This window comes from Phytophthora sojae (genome assembly GCF_000149755.1).
Source record: "Phytophthora sojae unplaced genomic scaffold PHYSOscaffold_8, whole genome shotgun sequence".
Lineage (NCBI taxonomy): Eukaryota > Oomycota > Peronosporomycetes > Peronosporales > Peronosporaceae > Phytophthora > Phytophthora sojae.
This window is the reverse complement of record NW_009258122.1, coordinates 238,157-262,577: the sequence shown is the minus strand read 5'-3', so window position 1 is coordinate 262,577 and position 24,421 is coordinate 238,157. Positions and strand designations below refer to the sequence as shown.

At 55.8% G+C, this 24,421-nt stretch overlaps 8 protein-coding genes and 1 non-coding gene across 9 annotated transcripts; 3 read left to right on the top strand and 6 right to left on the bottom strand.

Moving 5' to 3' along the window:
- Window positions 1-2,561: 2,561 nt before the first annotated feature.
- Window positions 2,562-4,064, top strand: PHYSODRAFT_548365 (hypothetical protein; the record flags this gene model as incomplete). Its single annotated transcript, XM_009534860.1, has 1 exon — window positions 2,562-4,064. One exon carries the CDS (start codon window positions 2,562-2,564, stop codon window positions 3,987-3,989), a length of 1,428 nt encoding a protein of 475 aa, XP_009533155.1. The 3' UTR covers window positions 3,990-4,064.
- A 39-nt stretch (window positions 4,065-4,103) lies between these two features.
- Window positions 4,104-5,167, bottom strand: PHYSODRAFT_304318 (hypothetical protein; the record flags this gene model as incomplete). The annotated part of the gene is made up of 2 exons (XM_009534859.1): window positions 4,104-4,829; window positions 4,850-5,167. 2 exons carry the CDS (start codon window positions 5,165-5,167, stop codon window positions 4,104-4,106), a joined length of 1,044 nt encoding a protein of 347 aa, XP_009533154.1.
- A 2,156-nt stretch (window positions 5,168-7,323) lies between these two features.
- On the bottom strand, window positions 7,324-7,948 carry PHYSODRAFT_355244 (hypothetical protein). Its single transcript, XM_009534858.1, has one exon. It carries the CDS (start codon window positions 7,898-7,900, stop codon window positions 7,382-7,384), a length of 519 nt encoding a protein of 172 aa, XP_009533153.1. The 5' UTR covers window positions 7,901-7,948; the 3' UTR covers window positions 7,324-7,381.
- A 1,759-nt stretch (window positions 7,949-9,707) lies between these two features.
- Window positions 9,708-10,136, bottom strand: PHYSODRAFT_520393 (hypothetical protein; the record flags this gene model as incomplete). The annotated part of the gene is made up of 1 exon (XM_009534857.1): window positions 9,708-10,136. A coding segment is annotated over one exon (429 nt), but the record flags the coding sequence as incomplete, so codon positions are not given.
- A 1,535-nt stretch (window positions 10,137-11,671) lies between these two features.
- Window positions 11,672-12,192, bottom strand: PHYSODRAFT_260737 (hypothetical protein; the record flags this gene model as incomplete). The annotated part of the gene is made up of 1 exon (XM_009534856.1): window positions 11,672-12,192. A coding segment is annotated over one exon (521 nt), but the record flags the coding sequence as incomplete, so codon positions are not given.
- A 1,190-nt stretch (window positions 12,193-13,382) lies between these two features.
- Window positions 13,383-13,826, top strand: PHYSODRAFT_287032 (hypothetical protein). The gene is given in 3 exon segments (XM_009534855.1): window positions 13,383-13,533; window positions 13,553-13,624; window positions 13,726-13,826. 3 exon segments carry the CDS (start codon window positions 13,453-13,455, stop codon window positions 13,750-13,752), a joined length of 180 nt encoding a protein of 59 aa, XP_009533150.1. The 5' UTR covers window positions 13,383-13,452; the 3' UTR covers window positions 13,753-13,826.
- On the bottom strand, window positions 13,658-15,251 carry PHYSODRAFT_518952 (hypothetical protein; the record flags this gene model as incomplete). Its single annotated transcript, XM_009534854.1, has 2 exons — window positions 13,658-14,224; window positions 14,658-15,251. The coding sequence occupies 2 exons, from the start codon at window positions 15,249-15,251 to the stop codon at window positions 13,658-13,660; spliced, it is 1,161 nt and encodes a 386-aa protein (XP_009533149.1).
- A 48-nt stretch (window positions 15,252-15,299) lies between these two features.
- Window positions 15,300-15,674, bottom strand: PHYSODRAFT_520129 (hypothetical protein; the record flags this gene model as incomplete). Its single annotated transcript, XM_009534853.1, has 1 exon — window positions 15,300-15,674. A coding segment is annotated over one exon (375 nt), but the record flags the coding sequence as incomplete, so codon positions are not given.
- An 8,677-nt stretch (window positions 15,675-24,351) lies between these two features.
- Window positions 24,352-24,421, top strand: PHYSODRAFT_t1411. Its single transcript has one exon. It is a non-coding gene; the product is annotated as a tRNA-Ile (tRNA).

Here is a 24,421-nt window from a genome sequence, read left to right as displayed (position 1 = left end):
TGAAGCTTGGTTATTTTTATCAGCTGATACACGTGGCAAATTGGTTCCCTCGGCAAATTGGTGCCCTGTACCCTTAAGTGTTGAAGTAACAGACTTTGCAGAGGAATTAGGACAGAAGAAGCTGTTAGTAACAGCTTCTTCTGTCCTAATTCCTCTTACAGCCTGTAACAGCCTGTTACACACCATTGACCTGTACTTAGCAGTAGATACAGTATTTTCAACGTAGGAAGACGGTAGAAAGAGAAGAACTGTGGCGTTGGCTTACGCTCGTCCAAAATACACCAAGCATTATCCAAACTCCACGGGGCGTACTTTGGCTCCCGTCAATGCTGACGCGGTAAGTCAAGGAATTTTTGATACAACGGGACAGCATATAAAGCTTTGGGGCGCGGGCACGGTGGTTTGGGAAGAATGCCTCACACTGTGTAGGTCCATGCGTTGAGCGCAATCTTCATGGCGAACAACCTAGACAAGTAATCCATGTCTGTTGCAGTACGCTCAGCGACACCTTCGCTTCAATCTGAGCTTGAGCAGGAGGCATGTATAAGTTATGAAGTACAGTACTGTAGTACTCTATCATCTTGAGCGAAGTGATCTCACAGCTGAGCAGTCCGTTCACACATGGAAATGGCAGGACATCGCGAGTTAGAGAACGCAGCATCTGCCAATGCGAAGAATGATAGGTTGCCACTATTGAGCCTGACTCAGGAGAGGAGGAGGAAGCCGCTGAAAAAAATGCTCCCATCATCAACGGCTGCGAACAAGTGGGCTAACACAGCTGCGAGGGTGCTAACAGTCACTAAGGTGCCCGCGCGCTCTACATATCTCTTTCCAGTGAGTCCATCCTGTCTGAGACCGCACTCAGAATTGCAGGCGGAATTCTAGGTAATACTGTAGACCGCGAACAGGCTCTAATTACTTTTCTGTTGGGCATCTCCATCCCGGCAGGCTGTGTGGATGTAGTTCGCTGAGTATCTTCATATCGGAAGGCTGCAGCGCGCCCACACTAAGGTCTTCTGCCAGTTTCGTGCCGTCCTTCGAACTTGCGGACTTGCTGTGGCATAACTTTTCATTGAATTGTCCATTCTGAAATCTGATTGCACCCGCTAAATCTGCGCGATTGGGCTGAATTTATGTACTTCACGCTGATCCGTGTAAATTTTGCAGAACTTCTTGTTATTGTTTTGAAAAGCTTGTTGATTTGGAGTGAGCTGCCAGTTTCCTGCCTCTTTTTGATAGCATTTTTGTATGCTATGCAAATCCTAGGAGGCTCATCACCGGAAATTGCATGTGACGCTGGAAAAATCTACCAATAGACTAACGCAAGGACGACAAACGGAGTCTGTTGTCCTGGACCGGCGGCACGATTTTAATCACTTCCGTGAAGCGTGGTCTCTCGTTCGATTTGCACGATCTCTTGCCGTTTAATACGGTTCATAGGAGAGACCTGGATCGATGGGGGCGAATCTTAAAGATTTTCGCCGCTGCTTGGGGCATTCTCGAAGCCTGCATGGCGAACGCAGGAGAATCTCCGCGTTCTGGGCTGAATCCTGGCGCCGAACCAGCCATTGAGACGATGCCCGCTGTGCCTGCGCTCATGGCGAGCTCATCCACTTCGCCCACCTCACTGAGGAGGGCTCCAATCGCCCTCCTCACTGAGGTGGGCGTTGGGGCCTTGACGACACCTTCGCGGGTTCCGAACCCAGGGGTTCCGAAAAATAGCCCCACGCATTGACGTTCATCTCGGTGTTTGATGCAACACGCCCAACACGAAAGAATAGTCAAACTACAGTACACACGAATAGCCAGCAAGTTTGCCAGCCCCGCCCTCGCGGCACTGTATGCCCTACAAACCCGAGCGAAAACATAGTTTTAGCCCTCTCCGGCTTTATAGGCCCCCTGGTAGGATAGCCGAGCGAATAGGGGAATATTAAAACCCTCAAAAAGTGAGAGAGTCGAGAGCTTTCGTCAATACGCAGGTAAGTAACAAGCGCTACCAGTCACTTCGCGCGCATTTGTCGCCCTCCTCTTCGAGATACGAAGAGGAGGGCAGCTAGCCAACTGCAGTTAAAGGGATCGAACGGCATCCGCGGTGCCGCATTAATCTTTGGCGGGGAGAGAGGCATTTTAATCCTCGGGTTTGCCCCGCACATTGTAATCCGCGCGAGAGCCCGATAGATTCGGGCCTGGTTTTCGCCAGCCGCCCGTCCTCTTCACCTTGCACGTCGAGCGGTCGAGTGCCACCAGGAATCTCTTCAGATTCGCGTCTCGTTAGCTGCGGCCGCAGCTCCAGGCAACGCACTGGCGGTGAATCTCAGGGCTGAGGCAGGCCCGGCTACCCGTCAGCAGGGCGCGGTCTCTGCCCGCTACAACGTGCGCTGTTGCACGCCGGGTTCTTTTTATCCGCGGCTTTGACTAATCAGATGCTAGGTGAGCCTTTGGCGGCCAACCACCAAGGAGGGTATCCTGCTGTCAACCCGGGTCTCAAGCGCTGCGCCGGACTGGACTCGGCTCATTCCGCATTTTGCTCGACACCTCGCAAGCGCAGTCAGTCCTCCAAGATGAACAAGTTCCTGGTGCGAGGCCTCGGCTTCTTCAACGATGCCTACGACCTGTTCGTCATGAACGTGGTCAACATCGTGCTCACGGAGCAGTACGGCAAGGACGTGTACACGTCCAGCATGAAGTCGTGGGTGTCGGCCGCGGCGCTCATCGGCGCCGTGGTGGGCCAGCTGGCCTTCGGCTTCCTGGGCGACGTCTTCGGCCGCCGCGTCAACATGATCGCCACGTGCGTGCTGCTGATCTTCGGCGGCATCCTTTGCACGTGCGCGTACGGCGGCTCGCCCTCGGGCACGCTGTGGTTCCTGGTCGCGGCCCGCTTCATCCTCGGCATCGGTATCGGTGGCGAGTACCCGCTCGCTGCCTCGTCGACGGCCGAGGACGCTACGTCCGTGGCCGACCGCAACCAGCGCGTGGCCCTCACCTTCAGTCTGCAGGGAGTGGGTTCGCTCACGGCCGCTATCCTCGGCAACCTCATCATCCAGGCCCTGGCCAACGGCGACAAGGGCGAGAACGCGGACTCGCGCCTTGAGACCGTGTGGCGTCTGCTCTTCGGCATTGGCGTCATCCCGGCCATCATCGTCTGCTACTGGCGTATTTCGGCCGAGGAGACCGACGCCTACAAGGCCGCGGAGGAGCGTCGCCAGGCCGCTGCCAACGCCAACCCCACGGCCTCGCGCGCGCGCCTCGCCTTCATCCTCCGCCACTACGGCGTGAGCCTGCTCGGAACGGCCGGCACGTGGTTCCTGTTCGACATCGTCTTCTACGCGCAGAACCTCTTCTCGGCCAGCATCCTGTCTGTCGTCGGCGTGCACAACGCGTCGCTGCAGGTCGTGACCACGGAGAACGCGTTCGTGGCGCTCATGGCCCTGCCCGGTTACTACGTGGCTGTGTACTTCATCAACCGCCTCGGCCGCAAGGTCATCCAGCTGCAGGGCTTCGCGGTCATGACGGTGCTCTTCCTGGTGCTGGCCGTCTTCTGGGAGGACATCAAGGAAAAGGCCGTGCTCTTCATCATCCTCTTCGGACTCGCGCTCTTCTTCTCCAACTTCGGCCCCAACACGTCGACGTTCGTCATGCCCACCGAGATGTTCCCCACGCCGATCCGCTCCACGTGCCACGGTATCTCCGCCGCGTGCGGTAAGGCCGGCGCTGCCATCGGTTCGTTCGGCTTCTCCATCTGGGTCGAGAACGAGAGCTTCGGCTACGACGGCGCCTTCTACTCGTTCGCCGCCATCACGCTCGTGTCCATCCCGCTCACGTGGTTCTGCATGTTCGACAACGAGCAGGGCTTCGACGAGATGGACGCCGAGTTCTACCAGAAGCTGCATGGCGCCGACGACTTCACGCGCGAGTCCTTCAGCTCGGTTGCCAAGCAGAACGACATTGAGAAGGACGGTGTGTACAAGGCCAACAACACCCCGCAATAAATGTGCGAACGGTAGCACATACCATTAGGATCTTTTCCTCCTAAGCATTAATGTAATACCTTTTTTGAAGTGCTCAAAACGACCAGCTACTGTGCCTTCCTTGACCCGCTGGAGCTACGCACGTTGAGGTTTGATCAAGCTTCTCTCGCTCCTACTCAATTGGCTTATGACGCTCGTCGGCACAGCAGACAGACACGTCCGAAGTCGCCGGAGGGCTTCAGTGTTGTGGTCTGCATCACGTGTATCCAACGCGTAGTAGAAGACAAACTGCTTCTTGAGGACGTTCTCCAGCGCAGCGCACCACGAGTCCCCAGCCCCCTCGACCTTCTTGCACAAGGCTTGCTTCCGGTTCAGCAGCAGATTCCCGGCGTCGCAGTCGACGCCAGGGTGCATCTTCTTCAAGATTGCAGACGGATCAACGAGGTCGACATCGAAAGCCTCTATGTTGGCAGCGCGGAACGTCAGCGCGAACGCCGATCCTTTTTGCGCCCGACTGATGATTGTAACCTGGCACTGAGCAGCGCCAATCGACCCCCAGATGAACTGTCGGAGTGCTCTCTCGACAGAGGAGGCTGTAACTTGAGGCGGCGACAGACGTACGTCGATATCGTTGGCGCTCTCACCACGAACAACCCAGTCCCGAAGGAACCCGCCGCAGATGCTGGCGTTGCAGCGCCACACTAGCGCGTGAGCAAGTTGAAGCACGACATCATCTCGAGTCGCCCAGCTTGTCGGCGGCACCTTATTCATCAGCTGCGCGAGTCGAGGGCACTGCTGCAACTGCTGCCCGGGCGTGACTAGAGGCAGCGTATTGTGTCCATGCGTCTCCACAATCAGAGACTGAACCGCCCGACAATGACCGACATCAAGGCCCTAGACGCTCCTTCCAGCGTCACAACGATCTCGCGCGACTGGCTGTTGATCTTGATGACCTGGCCCCTGCCGACGTGCAAGTGGCCGGCACCACAGCGCTCACTGGAGAGCAGCTCCTGCACGTTGGCTTCGAGTTGCTTCGCCATTCGACCTCCTTTTCCGATGATTTTGCCCATATTGACGTGCTCCGGTAGCTGCAGCGTGACGGATTCCGGCTCAATGTTGCGCAGCAGCTTCTTCACGTGGAGCTCGACGCGCCCGTAGATTCGGCGAGGACACGTAATCACAACCTCGTTTTTCTCCATTGCAAGGAGAACTTGCGCTTGAGTTGCTTCAGCCACCGCCCGCGATCAGCTAAGATGAAGCTGCGAACACCTGAAGTCACTGGGATACGCATCGTGTCGCGTGCAGAGGAGTTCAACAACTTTTTCAGGTCTACGAGACGGCACAATCCGCATGAAACTTCGTGTTACAGTACGCCACCCGGGGGTGACTCACCCCGTCAAGCCTAGCGCTTCTCATCGGCGGGGCCATGCTCGCTGCAACCCGAGAACTACACTACCAACTACAACTGCACTGACACCATTCACTGCGTAAACCGAGAGAGAGCCCGCGCACACGAACCGCAGAATGTTATAGGCCGCGTTCTCGTCTCGTCCAGCCAGGAAGCCGCAATGGGGGCACCGGAATACATCTTCGTTGCGCAGTGTGAGGTGGAGGCGGCAGCAGCGGCCACAGGTGCGGCTCGAGTACATCTCAGAGCACAGCACCATGGCCTCGCCCGCCACCTCGCACTTCGCCAGCAGTCTCCGCCGGAACTGGTAGTGGGCCAGCGTGTTCATCTGGTCGTTGAACGCGTGCGTCCACGGGGCACTTGAGCGCAACATGGACGAAGTCGAGAATTTGGGCAGCAGTATCACGTCCGTGTTGTGGCACAGGTGTGAAGCTGCCTTGTAGTGGAGGTCCTTCACGTAGTTGTCCAGCTTGGGCGTCACGGTGTAGAACTCGCGGCGAGCTGCCACGAACTGCTTCCACTCTCGGCCTGTGTGGCGGCCGAGGTGGTGGCGCTTGCGGTACTTCTTGTTCGCCACGAACCTGCTCATTCGGCGTTGGGCCGCTCGCTGGCGGGTCTTCAGCTTCAACAGTCGACCCCAGTTGGCGCGGCCAAGGTGGGCGATGTTGCCCTGCAGGTCCATCGTGGTCAGGAACCCCTTGAGACCCGGGTCCCCCGCTGTGCAGCGCCCTTTGTCCTCCACGGGCAGAGGAGCGACCACGTACGCCATTTGGGCGTACCAGTATCCGTGCGCGTACACGATGCGCACCTCGCCCTCGATCTCCGTGCCCTCGTCCGCTCTGATGAGGATGTTGGGTACGGAGGGGATCGTTAGGTACTGATCCACCTTCTTAGGCTTGCGGTCCCGGGGAAGTGGCGCTGGACCAAAGTGCCGCGTGCTCCTGTGGTGTCGTGCTGAGTTGAGGTGAGTCTTCTCCGCGTCTGCGTATATTGTGAAGTAGTTGCTCTCCCGTCTGGACTTGAAGTGCATGCTGAAGTGGGTGATGTGGCCGCGCGCCAGGTTCCTGAAGGCCGCGCTGGTGGCGGACACGAAGTTACGGACAGCGTGCTTTCTCACGGAGGAGGGTGTCTCCAGCACCCACTCGGGGGCCGGCCCCATGTCTTCCGGGTACTCCAGCGGGACTTGGCGCAGCCTGGGCCGCGCTACGAAGAGCTTCTGGAGCTTGTCCTTGCCTCCATCACCACCCTTGCGCCGGTACTCGACGCACTTGTTGTGCGTGTACCGGCACGCGTCCATTGGGCGTCGGCTTCAGTCGATACTGGCGGACGCGCCTGATGAGCAACGCATCCTCGGACTCGAGCAGCTCCAGCTCGTTCTTTTGCTGGGACTTCTCCTGCTCAAGGGCGCGCTCCTGTGAATGCGTCACGCGCGATGTCTTCAAACGCGCGTTCACAGTTTTTATCTGGGCTCGAAGTTCCTTTTCGCGCTGCTTGCGCTGCATACGCGTGTTGTACGCGTCGATCTTGCGCTGCTGCGTTTGAGGATCAACGCCCCAGTCAGCACGGTTGAGACGCTGGCGGACATCTTGCCGCGCGTTCTCGATAGGGCGAACGTTGCTTGTAAGGATTGCGCCGCACTCCTTGCGTTTTCGCAGCTTGCCACATGCAAGCGAATCTCTCTTTGTGAACAAAATGCCTCCGTCCGAACGGAGAAGCTGGATGCGTTGACCGAGCACTCGAATCTGATGCGGCCGGCACGGGATTACTCTCACCGCCGAAGTACAAGATTCAGAGGTGCGCTGTAGGCGCTCTAGATCTATTACTTGTTTACTTGTAGTGTATGGGGCCCGAGATTCGACAGCAGAGCTCCTCTGCTGTCAGCCAGTCTCGCAGTGATAGCAGTCTTTACCTCTAAGTCTCAATATCACTTTTCAATTTGCCTCGAACCACAAGCATCACCTCAACAACACTACACAACACCAGCTTCGCCCCCTCAACTGCTTCCTCAACCTCCACCCTTCCTCGCCGCGCCGTGCCCAAACACAACATTGCTCCACTCGACCATCGAAGCCCAGGACCGAAACCGCGAGTTGGGCTGCAGCGTCGCCGCGTCGATCCCCAGGAGTTCCTCGCGTTGTAGCACCGCGCGAAATTGGTCACCGAAGATGGCGTCCTTGCTCTGCTGCGTCTCCGTGCTCAGGCGCTGTGAGAGCGGGGCGAACGCCTGGAACGAGCCCAGCAGCGAGTGCACGACCAAATGGCTCAGTACGTCCAGTAGCACCGCCCAGTCGAAAGTGGGCTCTCTCACTCGATCGTGCTCCTCGCGCACTGCGTCGAGTTGCTCTTGGCCTCGTTGCTGGACTTGCTGCCGGCGATCTTCTCGCTCGCGACGCTCCAGGGCTCGGACGGCGAGGAACTGCTCGTGCTCGTCCTGCACAAACTGCACCAGCTGCCGGATGCACTCCTGCAGCGTCGGGAGGGTGGCTGCGATGTCGGCGTGGCTCAGGAGGCTGACAGTGCGCATGATCACGGGCTCCTTCGCACGTCCGAGCCAACAGCGCACGCGACGACAGGCACGGTCGTCGTCGAGGACGATGAAGGTGAGTGACCGCACCTCACCCAGTGCGGCCGTGATGCGTTGCTTGAGGCGCCTCCAGTGCGCCATTGGTGGCTTTTTGTTACGAGCCGAGGCCCGCAGCTCCGAGCAGCGCATTATGGGTGCTCGACGAGAACTTACAATGCTGGACGCAATCATGGAGTCCATTGTTGGCCCTTCAACAATCTCGGTGTCGCACGCGCGTAAGCGGCCATGTCCACTGTCCCCTGGTGTCTGGCAGCGTCAAGAACTCGTACAAACCCAGCTTTCGGCGTTCCGTCGGCCCGAGGGCTCGCGAGATGACCGAAGTACGCGGCACATAAGGCGCGTCGAATGCTTGACTCGATGCCCCCGTTCAGCTGGATTAGCTCTTTGTCGTCGATAATGTTGAACTTGAGGCCGTCAAGTGTTTTGACCAAATACTCGCGCGAGGTCTCGGCGTCAACAAACACAGGTCGAGCTCTTGACACCACGTTAAGCCCTTGCCACGTCCTTGAGCTTCGTCGAACGCCTCGGCCAGATTCAGGAGTGTGATGTGGTCCCCGGACTCGTCCATATACTTCTTGATCGAATCTGTGCGCTCTAAACACCTTCTATCCGGCAGCAGGCGCTCAGCTCCGTCTGAAGCCATTAGAAGAGAGACGGGTTTTGTGCCCGTGACGAGACAACCAAAGTGGCTGCAGGCAATTAAAAAGCGACCGAGGCGTAAGTCGATGCCCAGCGAGAGAAGCGCGTCGCCTTGGGGGGGGTCAGCTTGCCTTCTCCATCGAGCGCGCCCAATTCATGCAGCCTCTCCTCTGCGCGTACAAGCATGCTTGGGTCCATTGGGTCCAGTAGCACGAGTTCCTCGTTCATATTCTGCTTCATGTGCTTAGCCAAAAGGACGACCTTGTAGATCATGGCGTTCTGCACCCCTGGCTCCAACTCTCGACTCCCAGGACGCCTTTTGTCACTGTCGTTCTCCTCTTCACCGACCTCTTCCGGGTCTGAGAAGAGCCGAATGCAAATTCCGGAGGCCGTCCGTCCCGCTCGTCCTGCTCGCTGCTTCATGGAAGACATTGTAATGGGCTGGGTGATCATTTCGTTGACGTCGACAGAAGCGTTCCACTGCACTCGACGCTCGAGGCCCGCAAAGTAAGCTTTGCGGAGTGCAGTATGACGGAATGTGTAAATTCATCTCGCAAGAATTTACTGCGAAGTTACTTGAGACGTTGACTTGGTCTCAGTATCCACGATGGCCGACCGACCACCTCGCCGACTTGACGGCGCTCAGAATGGGGCTCCGCAAGCTGGTCGGCGCGCCGTCGTAAAGTACGATTCCCTGGTGGCCAACCACCATGCGAAACGAAAACGGAATCCGTAGTCTCTTCAACGCCTGACGAGACCAAGAGGTCCTGTCGAGCGACTTCCAACGCGTCGTTAATGCTATCTCACTCGCCAAGAAAATGAGAATGTTGCCCGTTTCCGTAGTCCGGAGAATGTCCATGGCCGTTTGGATTGCAGCAGACGTGAGTACTTTATTCACGCCAGCAGTGCCGACCTCTTGGGGGTCCAACTCAACCACAGGGCGGTGGTCAATATGAACTGGAAAGACGCGCCCTCGGACTTGAAACACTGAAGACTTCTTCTTCGACGGGTCAAGGTACGCACGGAAATGCTGCGCCTCGCTTGCGATCGTCGCGCTTGTCACAATTACTTTGAAAAAAGGTTCATCGGATTTTGTTCGTACTTGATTCAGCGCGCGCTTGAGAAGCGCAAGGGATAAATCCACGTCAACGGAGCGTTCATGGGCCTCGTCAACTACCGCCGCGCAGTATTTGGAGAGCAGCTGGTCGCAGTTTCGTGCAATTTGTACGAAGAGCCCATGCGTCATGAACTCGATTCTTGTCGTACTCGTGACATTGCTCTCACCTCGGCCAATCGTGTAGCCAACTTCATGTCCTGGTGGAAGGCCACGCTCTTCCGCGACGCGACGTGACAGCGATATGGCATTCAGCCGTCGTGGCTCGAGGACTGCGATTCGGCGGGTTTCACCAGGGGGTAGAACATTGTCCAATATAATCTGCGGTAATTGTGTACTCTTGCCGGACCCTGTATCTGCCGTCATGATAACCACTTGGTTGCGCTTGAGAGCCTCAACAACCTTCGGCTTGACTTCGTACATGGGCGAACACATTCCAAACTGCTGCCTCTCCATGAACAAATTGTGAGCAGAAGCTTCGAGTTGTGAGCTTTGCTTTTGCACGAAACACTTTTTGAATTGCTCGAAACTTCGGGTGTAGATCGTGAGCGCAGTGCGCAGACGTTTCGCCATAATCCGCGAGAACTCAGCTTCTTGGGCCTTGATCGAGGCTTCCATGGCTTTGCGCTTCTCAATGGCCAACCGGTGCTCATCGTTTGCACTTTGGCGCTGCATCTCCAGGGTGTCCCGATCATCAGCGTCTACCAAGTCAATAATGAATCGTGGCAACACACACTTTGGATTTGGAAATACACGAACGGGATCACCAGGCAAAATCGTATTCTCCCCCGGATTTTGACAGTTGCTGGCGACAGCTCCACGCAGACACAGGATAGAACCAGCATTCCCCGAGTAACTGCGGACAAAGTTGACATCCGCTGAAGTGTAAACCCCATCGCCATGAGATCGTCCAGAAAGTTGGATGCTGAGATCAAATCCATTTAATGCGATGGCAGTAGCACGCCAAGGCTCCGGGGTGCCGTGATACAAGGGCTCTTCTTCGTTGACGGATGCATTCAGAGCTTGCAAGCGTTGAATGTGACTCTTGTAGTCCCCAATGCGTGCGGAAGCCTGTACTCGACGAACACTGACAACGTTGGCAGACAGTTCAGTAGGTAAACCGCTAACGGTAGACTTGTAGTCAGCATCGTGCGACTTCAACAGTTCAATCGGAGGGGGAGGCGGGATCGGTGGACTTGTCAATCGCAACTTCCAGTCCTGCTGCGTCATACTCGAAATCAACTCTTCGTCACTCATCGACTTCAATCGCTTAATCCGGGCTCCTTCTTCCCGAACCACGGTGCCTGTGCCCAACTCTTCCATGTGCTGCCCCGTGGCATCCCCAAATTCCTTGACAAATCGCGTTAGCATCGAAGAGAGCGAAACTACACCACGCGGAGTCTGGATAACCGGGCTACTGGGCGTGTTTTGGACTGCAAATACCAGCGTAAGCCAAGGAACCCAGAGAAGATACTCGTGCTCGGCATCACCACTCAGCGACCCAATTATCTTGCGCTTCGCATACTCTTCAGGCAGCGAATGTACACGGCGCTTGTCCGAATAAACCATGCACAGCATGTACTTGGCGAAAGGGATCCATATTTCGCGGCTGCGATCTTTCCGTAAGAGCTGGTGGGTGTCCTTCTTCTGAATTATTCCTCCGACTTCCTCGGAGAATTCTCGTCCAGCAGTAGCTATTGGTGTCTCGTCACGATCACGCTTACCTCCCAAGAGGTTTACAAACTGCCCAGGAGGGTTGTCGAACGGGCGGTTCAACACCCAGCAGAACGTCAAAGCCCGACGACGACACTCGAATTGGCAACACCCCCGCCGCCTTGTGGGTAGTTGGGTCGTCGTCATTCGCTTCAGACTGAGCACCAGCACTTGAATCACTGTAACTTTGCCAAGCCGGTTCGTTGGGACGGCGAGCAGACACCCTATCACTCCGCGCTGCATTTTCAAGCGCCCTCTTGAAGCTGTCCACGATCTTGTCGTCAATGTCCATGAGCACAATATATCGAATCGTTGACGTGGTTTGTTCGCGACAAAACTTCGCACACTCTCGAAGGATTTCGCGGGCTCCTTGGTCAAGTGGATACCCGAAGATTCCAGTCGACATGCCTGGGAGAGCGATAGACGAGATGCCCAATCGGCCACCAACAACCAGAGCCGACTTTACAGCGCTTCGAAGCTGTTCCGTCTGAGTTGGCGAAGGTTCTGATAAACGCCCCAGATTCGGACCCACCGTGTGGACAACGTATCGGGCGGGGAGTCTTCCTGCGCTCGTGACCATGGCGGAACCGACTGGTAGTCTTCCGTTGGCGTTTACCCACGCAGAGCTCTCGTCTTGGACTACACGCCCGCCCTTTCGAGAGATCGCTCCAGCCACCCCACCGCCATGCAGGAGGTCGCTATTGGCTGCGTTGACTATGGCATCCACTTTGCACTCGGTGAGATCACCTTGCGTGACGACGATCTCGGGGCCTTCGTCTCCGCTCGGCTTCCATCGGGAGATAATCCGCCCTCCCACATCCCCAAAAGTAGGCGAAGCGGGACTCGCACCGCCATTTCTTGTGGCTGTGGCGGGGGTCGTGCACTTGCTCAGACGCAAGCGCCAGAGGGACTTGATACTTTTCGACACCTCCGGGTCTTCCAGAACCTCAACTAACTCGGCGGCTGTCGTGATACCGTGCTCTGCCTCCAGCTGCTGGACGACGAGTCGAGGGTCTGCGAGCCCCGCAGCCTCCACCATTGAGGCGCCGCTGCCTTGATTGGGGGGCCTGCCTGCCTTGGACAGAAGCCAGGGAGGAAGTACTGGGGAAACGTAAACTGGCTCGCTTCGTATTGGCTAATAATGGACCGACGTCCTAAATGAGCAATAATTGCCAAACAAAATAATTATGGATACACATTCAAAACAAAAATGTACTCATAATTATTTGTTTTGTCATTATATAGAACTATTGTGCTTTGCAGATATTTCTGCAAACCAGCCTATTAATTCTCTGTTATACTGGGCAGTTAAGTCTTAATTACGACTCGTCTGTCCAGCTAAAACTCGGTTGTAATTATGGCTACCTGTGAATTACGACCTGGGTGCATGGATTAGAAATGATACTCGGTTTTGATTTGCGGTCCACGAGAGCTTTGAGTAGGCTGGGATAACTAAGGAACATTGGCTGAGGCAAACTCGGGACTGCCGTACAGTGCATTTGTATCTTATTCGGAGTCCTGAACAAGCAACATGTGATTTTTTGTTCGAGCGAATAACAGAGCTTCTCGAAATATTCGTTATTCACTGTTTGTCTTGCTTTCGATGTGGGTCAGCTCATCTATTGAGTTTTAACACTGCTATATTTTAATATTAAAATAGGTCTCGATCTTCTACCACGACCGTTCACGTATCCCTCCTCGATGCCTCATTCGGCTGGAGCGATACTTCGAGCTTCAAGGGGGGCACTACACACGAGGTATCGTGGATATTTGGTCTTGCTTTGTACTACTTAACCCTTTAGCTACGAGCTCGGCAGTAGAGGTCCCTCCGGACATGTACCACAACCAACCACAACGCATGTTTGTTTTGACCAATGGCAGCTCGCATTAATCCCCTAACAAACCTCTATTTGTCTATTTTGGCGTCAGCGTGATTTGCCACTCAGGATGCCCCCCCGACACCAGCGATATGTTGTGCGGGTTCTGCGGGCAGTCGCCATGCGCGTGGGACGCGCACGAAGCTGTGATGAAGGAGCGAGCAACCATTATGCATCCCCGACTCACTCGTGGAGACCAGCAGGAGTCTATTCGCACGGCCCTCGGTCGTGTCTTTATCTAGAATGCAGGACCGATTGCCTGTTTGTGTGAGCAAAAAGCTTTTGCAGCTTTGGCCAGATAGCTCTGAAAGCTCAGACAAGGTACAACATGTATTTGGTGTGGTGTTATTCCTACTACGGTAGCTTCCGCTCACTAATGGGTCTAATCGTTCTGTTACTACGCTTTCTCGTGAATGCGACAGGATCACCCGTCGGCGCGCGCGCAATAGCTTCCAAAGCATCCTGCAGCTGGGGTGCGTTGGAGCGAAAGGCACCCTCGTAATGAAAGGCTCTGAAACATTCGACATGAAAGCCGCGTTCGCACTTGGTGCACCCGTATTTTGCTTTTTTTGCCATCCCCCGCAGGCTACACAAGTAGCACGTCAGCTTCCCATTGCTATGTTCTGTCGAATTTGGAGTGATTATATGGAGTGAATCCACGCTGCCAACGGCTTCGTCCAGTGCGCCAGCTTTCCGTTTTTGCTGTCGCCGGTCTCGCTGTTGCTTCAGGGTCTTTTCATTGCGCGTCAGTTTGTCAGCGATTTCGCGTTTGAACTCTCGAAGTGTCACGCGTGCTGATGCCGAGCCACCAATGACACGTTCCAGTGCGTACGTGTTGATGATAGAGATGTCCAGTAACCACGTGAAGACGGACATATGCAAGCGCTTCTCGCGGCGCCGGGTAGGATTCGTGCTCCTTAGCTGGTCCACTCGATCAACAGCGTTCATGCACTTATTGTAGGCCGCTATCAGCGCCGGCGCCACGAGGGCTTTGCGGTGCATGATGGTGTCTCCCGTCCAGCGCATTAGTGGTACCGTGCCATGGCAGCAGTTTACAGCCTCCGGCGAGGTCGAAGGTAGTGTGCTAACCGCCACTGTAGCCTTCAAGTCGTTCGTGTATAACACAACAACCTTTCTGCCCTTGACGACGACTATATAACCGGCATGCTCGGCGTATGTGAGCGTCGGCATATATTCTGTTCGCAAGTGCTTTTGGCGCTTCTTCTGTTTCTTGTCATGAGCTGTGGCATTTTTTTGTAGTTTTCCTCGGAGCCACGAGTTCCCAAGAGCCTCGCACCTGGTTAGCGATGCGCTCCACAGCAGATTCGAGCGCAAACTTGTTGAATCGGTCCACGAGATTCATGCGTACCGTCCCCAGCAGTCTAACCTCGTCGTCCGTAAATGCACTGATGGCGCGGGCGTAAGTATGGCGTGTGTAAAAGTTGTCGGATATCAGTAGACGTCGGCCACTGGGGGATCGGTAGGTTCTTGTTTGGTGACCGGCCATAGCCACCCACAGGGATGTAGCTGATTTCGGCTCAATATTGATTTCTGGTAGCGATAGCGTGTTGTACAGAGGCGTCCGGAGTGACGGAAACAGCTCTGTGTACCGTTGGGCAGGGGTAGACCGGGTAGCATTACCTGACCCATTGTCCCAAAGAGAGTGGACGTACAGCGCATCCCACCCGATCACCGCATAGAACCGAAGACTGTATTTGTCTGGTTTTGATGGCATGCACGTCCGCGCTCGACTACGCGCTTTGGTGCGCACCGAGATCTCATCGAGACTGCTAGCACCCAAAGGCACCGCCGTATCTGCGAAGCGCTTTTGAAAATGCTGCAGCAGCCATCTGCAGCGGTAAAGCGGGTCACGCACGGACTTGAATGTGACTGGATCCGGCGCGTGAAATTGCAGTGCCCGAATATGCTGAAAGCGGTCGCGTGTCATGGTCTCGATGAAGGCCGGCTGCCCGAGGAACCGGTCCGAAGACCAAAAGTCGGCAATATTGTTGAGCGGACACAAGCTCATGGCTATCTCGAGCCCCAGGTACGCATTGAGCTCGCTCTCGGTCAAAGCTTTCTTCCCCGCCGCTTCTAACTTAGTCGAGGTCCACCCTCGGATGCTTTCGCGCAGTGTAGCCGTGACAAACAGCGCGAACAGCCCATACGAGCCGTTCTTCTCGTACGCTTTCCTTACTCTGGTGTCCATCGCCAAATGAAGCCCACGTTCTTGTTGAATTGAGGCGAGGTATGCATTCTCATCAAGAGTCGCCGATGTTGGCGTCACAGCAGGCCGATCGGGCGATGGTGCGCGCACTGGCTCGGGCCGCGAAGTGTCGATGCTGCCGCGATCGAGCGGCAACTCAAGCATCATGTCGTCGTCGGAGAACTCGTCGTCTTCATCCATACCCGGGGTCATGGTATTGCTCGTCGTCGCTCTGAATCTCCCAGTCGCCGGTGATGTCGTCGTCCATTGTTCTCTGAGTTGGAGCCAGTAAGTAAACCTTTCCGAGTCTTATATTGGCAGCATCTGCTTGTTGCTGTGCTCATGAGTGGCTATGGTGCAGGTCCCCCTGTGTAATGGGCCTACCTTGGCTCACTACTACGGCTTACACGTATGCGCACGTGTATGAAGAAGCGTAGGTTTCTTTTACTTGAGTTAAGTATACTCGAGATCCACGAATATACTTTAAACAAGATAAAGACTCCAAGAGCGGGTTTTGGTAAAAGATGAGAACTGCTATTTTTGTTTTATGTTTCTCACTTCCTCTAAATGTAATATTCTAAACTAGGAATCTGCCAACGGCTGGTTGGCAGGATTCTGCTAACATGCAAGTCATTCATTGGCTAAAAGATGCTGCTTTCAGCCAATAGGAATCCTAAATGTGTATGGACCACCCGTCGTGGTGGTCATAAATGTATGTAGCCATTGGTGTGCCTTACACCAAGGTCGAGGAAGTGCTCGAACCTCTAACAGACATCGCATCTGTAAGAGTAACAAGTGACTGTAGTCACTTGTGCCTGTAACCCCGTTACACCATCCCCCCGTCATGGTTAGACGTGCCGGTCCCGGCACGTCAACCACCATTGGCCGCTTGGTCAATGCGTGACGTTGAAGAGAGCGCGCTCGTAATGGAACGAGCGCGTCGAAGTTGAAGACCGCTGGCGCAGCAGTGGAGAACCTCTTTGCTGCTGAGTAGCATGCGCGGCAACGTGCGAAGTGCGTCGCTGCCGCGGGGGCAGGTACCTATGTCTGCCCTCGAAGTGTCTTCGGGCGCTGCTGTTAACAGCGCTCGTATTACTTTCCAGCGTGTAGCGCATGGTGGGCTTCGTACGCCCTCACCATGTCCGGGACGTCTTCGAGCAAGACGTTCCGCGGCTCCCATGTATCTTGGCTGGGAGGGAATCCTCTCCAACGGATACGAAAACGAACCGGTTGCCTGTTCGTTCTCGGGATACTGTGACCAACAATCCGCTCAACTATCCATCGAGTTGAGCCGTGTGCGTCACGAATTGGCGGCGGTGGTGGTGGAAACACGCCTCGTGTGTGGTCACCTTGGTGTTGACCCTGATCTCGCGTCTCCCCACGACCGAGTTCCGGTCGTGGAGTAGTTCCAGAGCGCTGGGTTCGGCGTTCTGAAGTATCCTCAGGTTGCGGCGGCCTCCCAGGCCGCCTCGATCGTTCCGGCCGAGCTGGACCATTAGCTCGACCCGCTGCTCCAGCACGAAGTCGCGCTGGAGAGGATGACGGCTTCCGCCGAGTCTTCTGTGATTCAGCCGAGCTAGGTAGCTCGTGCTGCAAGTATGGCTTCCGCCGTCCGACGTAGAACGTCGGATGGAGGCGCATCCTAGACGGTATGTCCAGTGTGTTGGTGTTGCCGTGCCCTACCAGCACCGTGAACGGCCCGATGAAGCGCGGAGCGAGCTTGCTCGCCCCGAAGTCGGAAACTGCATGTTTAGGCAGGTTTTGAGTAGCTAACAAAACCAATGAACCCTTCTTGAATTCATTTGTGTTGCCCCTGCCAACGTTGTCTGCGTTCAGCTTCTGTCGATCAACAGAAGCTGCAATAGCGTCTTGGACAAACCGAATGACGGCTTGTCTGCGCTGCACGAAGTTGATTGCGTCCGAGCTGAACTCGTTCAGCTCGTTTCCAGCAGTAGGCCTGGCCTCTGCGTTCGTCTTCGCGGTGTCTGTGCCCTGCACAGACCCGTTCTTCTTTGTCTTCTTGCTCTTGCCGGCGTCTGTGCCCTGCACAGACGCGTGCTTCTTCTTCTTGCGCGTAGTCGCGGCTGACACTGTGCAAGTGTCAGTGGTATTCTGCGGCTGCTGCGTTGCAGTCGTAGATCCTCCCCCACTTAAGGAAGGAGCCACCATCCCGAGTAGACTCGGGAGGCGTGGGTGCCTGATGGCATTCACGTAGAACGGTGTATGCCTGGTCGAGGCATGCACCGAGTTGTTGATGGCGAACTCTGCCATCGGCAGACACTCGCTCCAGTGTTGGAACGAGTGAGCGAAGCTCTTAAGCACGTCTACGAGCACGCGGTTCACGCGCTCGGTCTGCCCGTCCGTCTGCGGATGGTCCGCAGTCGGCATCGAAAGTTGACCCCCAAGAAGTGTAAACACTTCTTGCCAAAGGAGTGCAGTGAAGCGCGGGTCTCGATCCGACACAATGTCGATCGGCATGCCATGGTGTTTGAACACCATGTCAATGAACAGACGCGCCGTCGGTTTCGCAGTCACTTCAGCGGGTACCGCAGCAAGATGTACCATCTTGCTGAAGCGGTCAACAAAGACCACAACGCCCGTGTTCCCCTGGCTGTCCGGGGGAAGACCGAACACGAAGTCCAAAGACATGAACTGCCAACACTCCGACGGAGTCGGCAGTGACTGCAAGGGAGCCTGCGCGAAAGGCGCAGGCTTCACACGTTGACAAACCTCGCAAGCACGGACGTACTTGCGCGCCCATTTGTACTGTGGGCCCAGTAGAAGTCTCGCGTGAGATGAAGGTATGTCTTCTCACGACCCGGATGCCCCGCTGTCGGTGCATCGTGATACTCATACATGATCCTGAGTCGCAGGTCATGGTCATTGGGCACGACAACGCGGTCCGCGTTGTCGTCGACTGCACTGTAGAGTAATAACCCGTCGTGCACCCGATAACGGTGTGCACGAGCACGAAGATGCTTCGACAGCTTCTGACGAGCTTTGTCAGAAGGCGCTGAGCCATAGGTCAGCAAGAGCTTCGCGTCCGCGTCGTGCGCGTACGCGACCTTCACGTCGTCCAACAGTGACGACGTTGGGGTGCTCGATCGCACGGCGTCAATGGCATTGACGTCGGCATCAGTCGTGGCGTAGTCAGGTCGACGCGAGAGCGCGTCGGCCACCACATTGAGTCTTCCGGGTTTGTACTCAACCCGGAAGTTATACTCTGCGAAGAATGAGAGCCATCTCGCCATCCGTTGCGAGATGTGCGGCGACTTCACAGCCGTCCGCAGCGACGCGTGGTCTGTGTAGACCACGAACGGTTTGCTTCCGAGTAGATACACTCGGAACTTCGCGAGTGCGTACTTCATGGCAAGGAGTTCTGTAACACGGTTACACGCACAAGTGACTACAGTCACTTGTAACTCTAACAGACACGACTTCTGTTAGAGGTTCGAAAGACTTTCTCGACCTTGGTGTAGACACACCAAAGGCTACATACATTTACGACCACCACGACGGGTGGTCCATAGAGACTTAGGATTCGTATTGGTTGAGAGCAGCATCTCTTAGCCAATGAGCGACATGCAGAGCATTGGAATTCTGCCAACCAGCCGTTGGCAGATTCCTATTATAGAATATTACATTTAGAGGAAGTCAGAAACATAAAACAAAAATAGCAGTTCTCATTTTAACCCAAAAACATTATTTGGATCGTTTATTTAGATTAATCTATACTCGGAGGCCCGAGTATAATTAACTCTAAGTTAAACTAAACTACGCCTTCTCACATACACGCGCACACGTGTAAGCTAAAGTACTGAGCCAAAGTAGGCCCATTACAAGTTCCTTGTCATGTACCGGGTAGTTGCGCTCAGCTGGCTTCAACTGACGCGATTGGTAGTACACGACACGATCACGACCCTCGTGATCGTGCTGCATCAACGCACATCCGATTGCGAAGTCGGATGCGTCACACACTACGTGGAACGGGCGATCTTGGTCGGTCACCGCCAAGATCGGCGCCTCAGTCAAGCCCCGCTTGAACTGCATCGAGGGCCTGCTGACACTCAGCAGTCCGAACCCACTCGGTGTCCTTCTTCAGGAGCTGTGACAGCGGGCGTATCATGCCCGCGTAGTCCTTCACGTACTTGCACAAGTACGTGGCCAAGCCAAGGAACTGCCGCAGTTCCTTGACGTTCGACGGCGTCGGCCACTCATTGATCACTCTGACCTTCTCAGGGTCAGGGCGGACACCGTTCTTCCCAACGAGACACCCGAGCACGGGTATCTCGCTCGCCCCGAAGATGCACTTCTTCAGGTTCGCATAGAGCTTGTGCTTGCGCATGAGCGCAAGCAGCTTCCGGAGATGCACCTTGTGCATCTCAACATCGCTCATCTCGTCCGCAGCCCGGCTGTGGACGAACACATCGTCGAAGTAGCTCGGTGCGAAGTCGCGCACCGAGCGCAACAAGTGCGTCACGCACCTGTTGAAGGTCGCAGGGGCGTTCTTCAGACCCTGCTGCATCACCAGCCACTCCCAGAGCATGCCGCTCGGCGTGCTCACTGTCCGCGAGAGGGATATCGCTCTCACGCATGAGGATCTGATAGAACCCATCGCGCAGATCAAGAGCACTGTAGATAGTGCTCCTGGCCATCGAATCGATGATGACATCTTTTCGAGGTATCGGCGTCTGCGCCGGTATCGTCGCATTGTTCAGCTTGTTGCACGCATGAACGATGCGCCAACCGCCCTGTGGCTTCTTGACACAGAACGTCGGAGCACTGTGCGGGGACTTCGATTCCCGCACTTGTCCAGCTTTGCGACGACTTTCGAAGAAGTCGTCGATCGCTTTGACCTGCTCTCGCGGCAGTGGCCACTGCCGCGTGAAACAGTACTTCGTGCCCGGCACGAGATCAATCTCGTGCTGGATGCCCTTGTCCTGCGGAAGCTCCGCAGGGATCTCTTCTGGAAGCACGTCCGCGTGCTCCCGTAGAATCTCGTAGAAGGGACTGGACTTCAGCGAGTCCCAGGTCTGCTCTTCAAAGCGCTCCTTCTTCGTCTTCGCACTGAGAGTGTCCTCACTCTCAGTGGTGGTCTCCATGAAGAACTGCCTCAGTTCTTCATTCTCGCTCTTCGTTCTCTCGGCGTCCGAGAGAATGCATATTTGCTCGATGCGTCCATCGTGCAAGTCACGCGCGAAGCGCTCCAGCTCATGACTGGAAGCGAAGTCAACTCCGACGCTTGCGTCGGAGGGTTAGCGAGGGTCATCTCCCTGTACCGGAACCCGGTATAGGTACGCGTCAAGACGTTCAACGTCTCGACGTCCGGCTTTTCAGCGTCCGTCTGCCCGGAAGACATTTCTTGTAGCGTCTCGGCCCCAGGCCGAGACTTGCGCAGCGACCTTCGCATGCGCCGTCTTCTTGTTTTGCGGAGCCCGGCTCCGCTTGGTTCTTGACCTCGTCCAGGCTCAGCCGTGGGCGGGTGTTCTTCTTCAATAGCGCCGGCGGGTTCATCCCGCGGGCGAGCGACTTCAAGCCCGGCTTGGTCGCCCGGCGCTTCGTCGTGCAGCCCGGCTGCACGACAGCATGCAAGTTTTTCCGGTGCGGGACGTTTGCAACCGTCCGCACCGCCTGCAGCGTCGGCTCCCGGAGCCGACACGCCATCTTCACCTCGACGCCTGTTATTGGCGGAGCCCTCCATTACGGAGGGTGCGTCAGCTCCCCGAGCCGACGAATCAAATTCACCCAAGCCATCGACTCCCGGAGTCGACAGCGCCTCGTCACCTTGGCTCTTATTATTGGCCAAGACTGATCCAATCAGATTCGCGTCAGTCTCCACGGCTGAGGCGTGTGACTCGTCTGCGTCATCCGTCCCCTTGAGGTCGGAGACTCTTCCTGATTCGCTGAAAAGCGGGTGTCGATCTCCGAGATCAACACATTTTCTCCTTCAGCCGTCGGCGGTGACGCCGGCGCTTGCTGCTCTTGCGCGCTTGCTGCTCTTGCGCGCGTGCTCGCGCGCGCTCAGGGCGCTCCGGGACAGCAACATTAGGCGCGCGCACCTGTAGGTGCGTGCGTAGCGGCAACAGGGCCATCGCTCACTGTTCCGCTGTCGCGACCGAAGCGCACGAGAGTGCGCTTCTCCCAATCGATGACCGGGTCATGCCGTGCAAGCCACGGCATGCCCAATACGATGTCAAATTTTCGTCCAGATCCAGGACGATCAAGATCTCGACAAACTCTTGATCTTCATACGTGAAGCGCACGCGTACCATGCGCTTCTCGGTCTTTACGATGGCACCCGTTGCCAGTCGTACTTCCCACATACGTCGAGGTATCTTTAAATCCTCGAAGTCAAGCCTGATAGACTTCGCAGTCGAACAAAGTTGTTCGACGCGCCAGAATCTACCAAAGCACGGAGAGAGCCGCTTGCTCTCATCGAGTTCACGTTCAGGATGACAAGGTCAGGCTTGTCATCTTGGTTCTTGCAGTGAGAATGAACCTCCCTGGGGGCTGCAGTCCTCAGTGTCGCGTGTCCAAGGTCGACACGCGGAACTGCATTACCAGTAGGGCCCCCGCGCCTACTGGCGTCCAGCGTTTTTTGTTTGGTTGCGACGGTGCCCGGCATCGCCGCGTCGACCACCATCTCGGTGCACGGGTGCCGTGCGCTCTCGGGCATAGTGACCGATCCTTCCGCAACGGAAGCATCGTACATTACGTCCTTGTTGCTGTTGATAACCAACAACCGTTGCATTCGAGAGGTCCATTGGTTCCGGACCTCCCGCTATCGCGACCGGAGGCGGTTGCAGCCTCGGCGCATTCGCATGCAGTTTAGCCTGCCTCAGACTAAACTCCTCCTGCATTGCTAGAGTAATCGCAGCTTCGAGAGTGCCTGGGTACTCAGGTCTTTACAGGCCCATCTCTCAGACCCTTCACGAACGTGACGACCTTGGTGGCCTCGTCTATCGGGTTGGTCACAATGTTCGAGACCAAGTACCGTGCTCTCTGCGCGTAAGCATGGGCATCGTGCTTACCCTGCTGTAGGTCGAGGAACTCTGCCCTTGACCGAAACTCATTTTGCGGGGGATCAAACGCTTGCCTGAGCTCCTCCTTGAAACACTCGTACGTGCTGAAGCACGTAGGATCCGAGAGTCGGCGTCCATACGCCCAACTTCTCGCTCGTCCGCCAAGGCATGACATGGCTAACGCAACCTTGGACAACGGGTTGACGATACGTCGAGCCGCAATGGCAGTATCGAGTTCGACAAGCCAACGGAGGAGAGGCTCGCCTTCTCTTCCGACATAGTTGCTCACGTTTAGCTTCAACGATTGTTCACGCGGCGTCGTCTCCGACGCCACCGTGGTAGAGGAAGCAGCATTACGCTGCTCCTTCATGATGAACCCCAGAGCAACACCATGTTGCTCTGTCGGCGATAGCGTACGCAGCATCGCAGCTACTGCCGCCTCCCCAATGACTGCTGACAGTCGTTCGAGAGCTTCCCACTCTGGATCAGATAGGTGGAGGCAGTCAGCGCGTGCAACATGAGTTGCAGGCGAAGTGGAGCTTTCCATGGGCACCTCCGCGCTCATGAAAAGGTTCTCGGCTCCTCGTTCGTACAGCTCCGTACGAACGTTCAGGTAGTCGGTCGTTGGACGGACTACAAAGTGCTACCAGGTGTAATGGGCCTACTTTGGCTCACTAATTTAGCTTACACGTGTGCGCACGTGTATGAGGAAGAATAGGTTTCTTTTACTTGAGTTAACTATACTCGAGGTCCACGAATATACTTTAAACAAGATAAAGACTCCAAGTAGCGGGTTTTGGTAAAAGATGAGAACTGCTATTTTTGTTTTATGTTTCTCACTTCCTCTAAATGTAATATTCTAAACTAGGAATCTGCCAACGGCTGGTTGGCAGGATTCTGCTAACATGCAAGTCATTCATTGGCTAAAAGATGCTGCTTTCAGCCAATAGGAATCCTAAATGTGTATGGACCACCCGTCGTGGTGGTCATAAATGTATGTAGCCATTGGTGTGCCTTACACCAAGGTCGAGGAAGTGCTCGAACCTCTAACAGACATCGCATCTGTAAGAGTAACAAGTGACTGTAGCCACTTGTGCGTGTAACCCCGTTACACCCTGGACCTGTTGGGTGACTCCATTAGCTTCTACCTAGCCCCTACAGCGTACGCCAATTGGAACTCTGTATAAGCTGTCGTATAGGTATAGGTCTGTCTGGACCCGTACAAAGGCTCGTAGCTAAAGGGTTAAGTACTACATGTGGTACAGTATTTTCCTCGTACAGTAATTGGCAGATTCCGGACCGGAATCTGGAAACCTGTCAAACCTGCAATAGAACCACACTGGCGCCACATAAAAAACCTCGTTCCAATCAACGTCGACTTATTCATTCCGGACGGGAGTGCAAAGGGCTGAAATTCGTACTTAAATGACATATGTAAATCCTCTCCACTTGTTCTCCCTCATTCGGCGTTCTTCGAGGCAGCCACACGGCGCGGCGCGCGCAGCACGACGGACAGCACGCACACATGCGTAGGCGGAGACACGACAGTCACGGCGCGCCCGCGTCAGCACGACAGGCAGCGGCGCGGGGGACTTGGAGTGCGCGCGGCAGCACGGCGGACAGCGGCGCGGCGGACTCGGAGCGCGCGCGGCAGCACGGCGGACAACGGCACAGCAGCAGATCGGCGGAGGCAAGAATGCGGCCGGCATGGAGTGAGCAGCGGTGTTGTGGTGGTGGCGGCAGCGGACAGCGACAGCGCGGCGGACAGTGGCGACGCAGACAGCTGCGGATCTCCGGAGGTAGGTCGTCTTACTCTCCACGCCCCCGTAGCTCAGCGGCAGAGCGGGAGGCTATGCCTCCAGGTCGCTGGTTCGACTCCAGCCGGGGGCA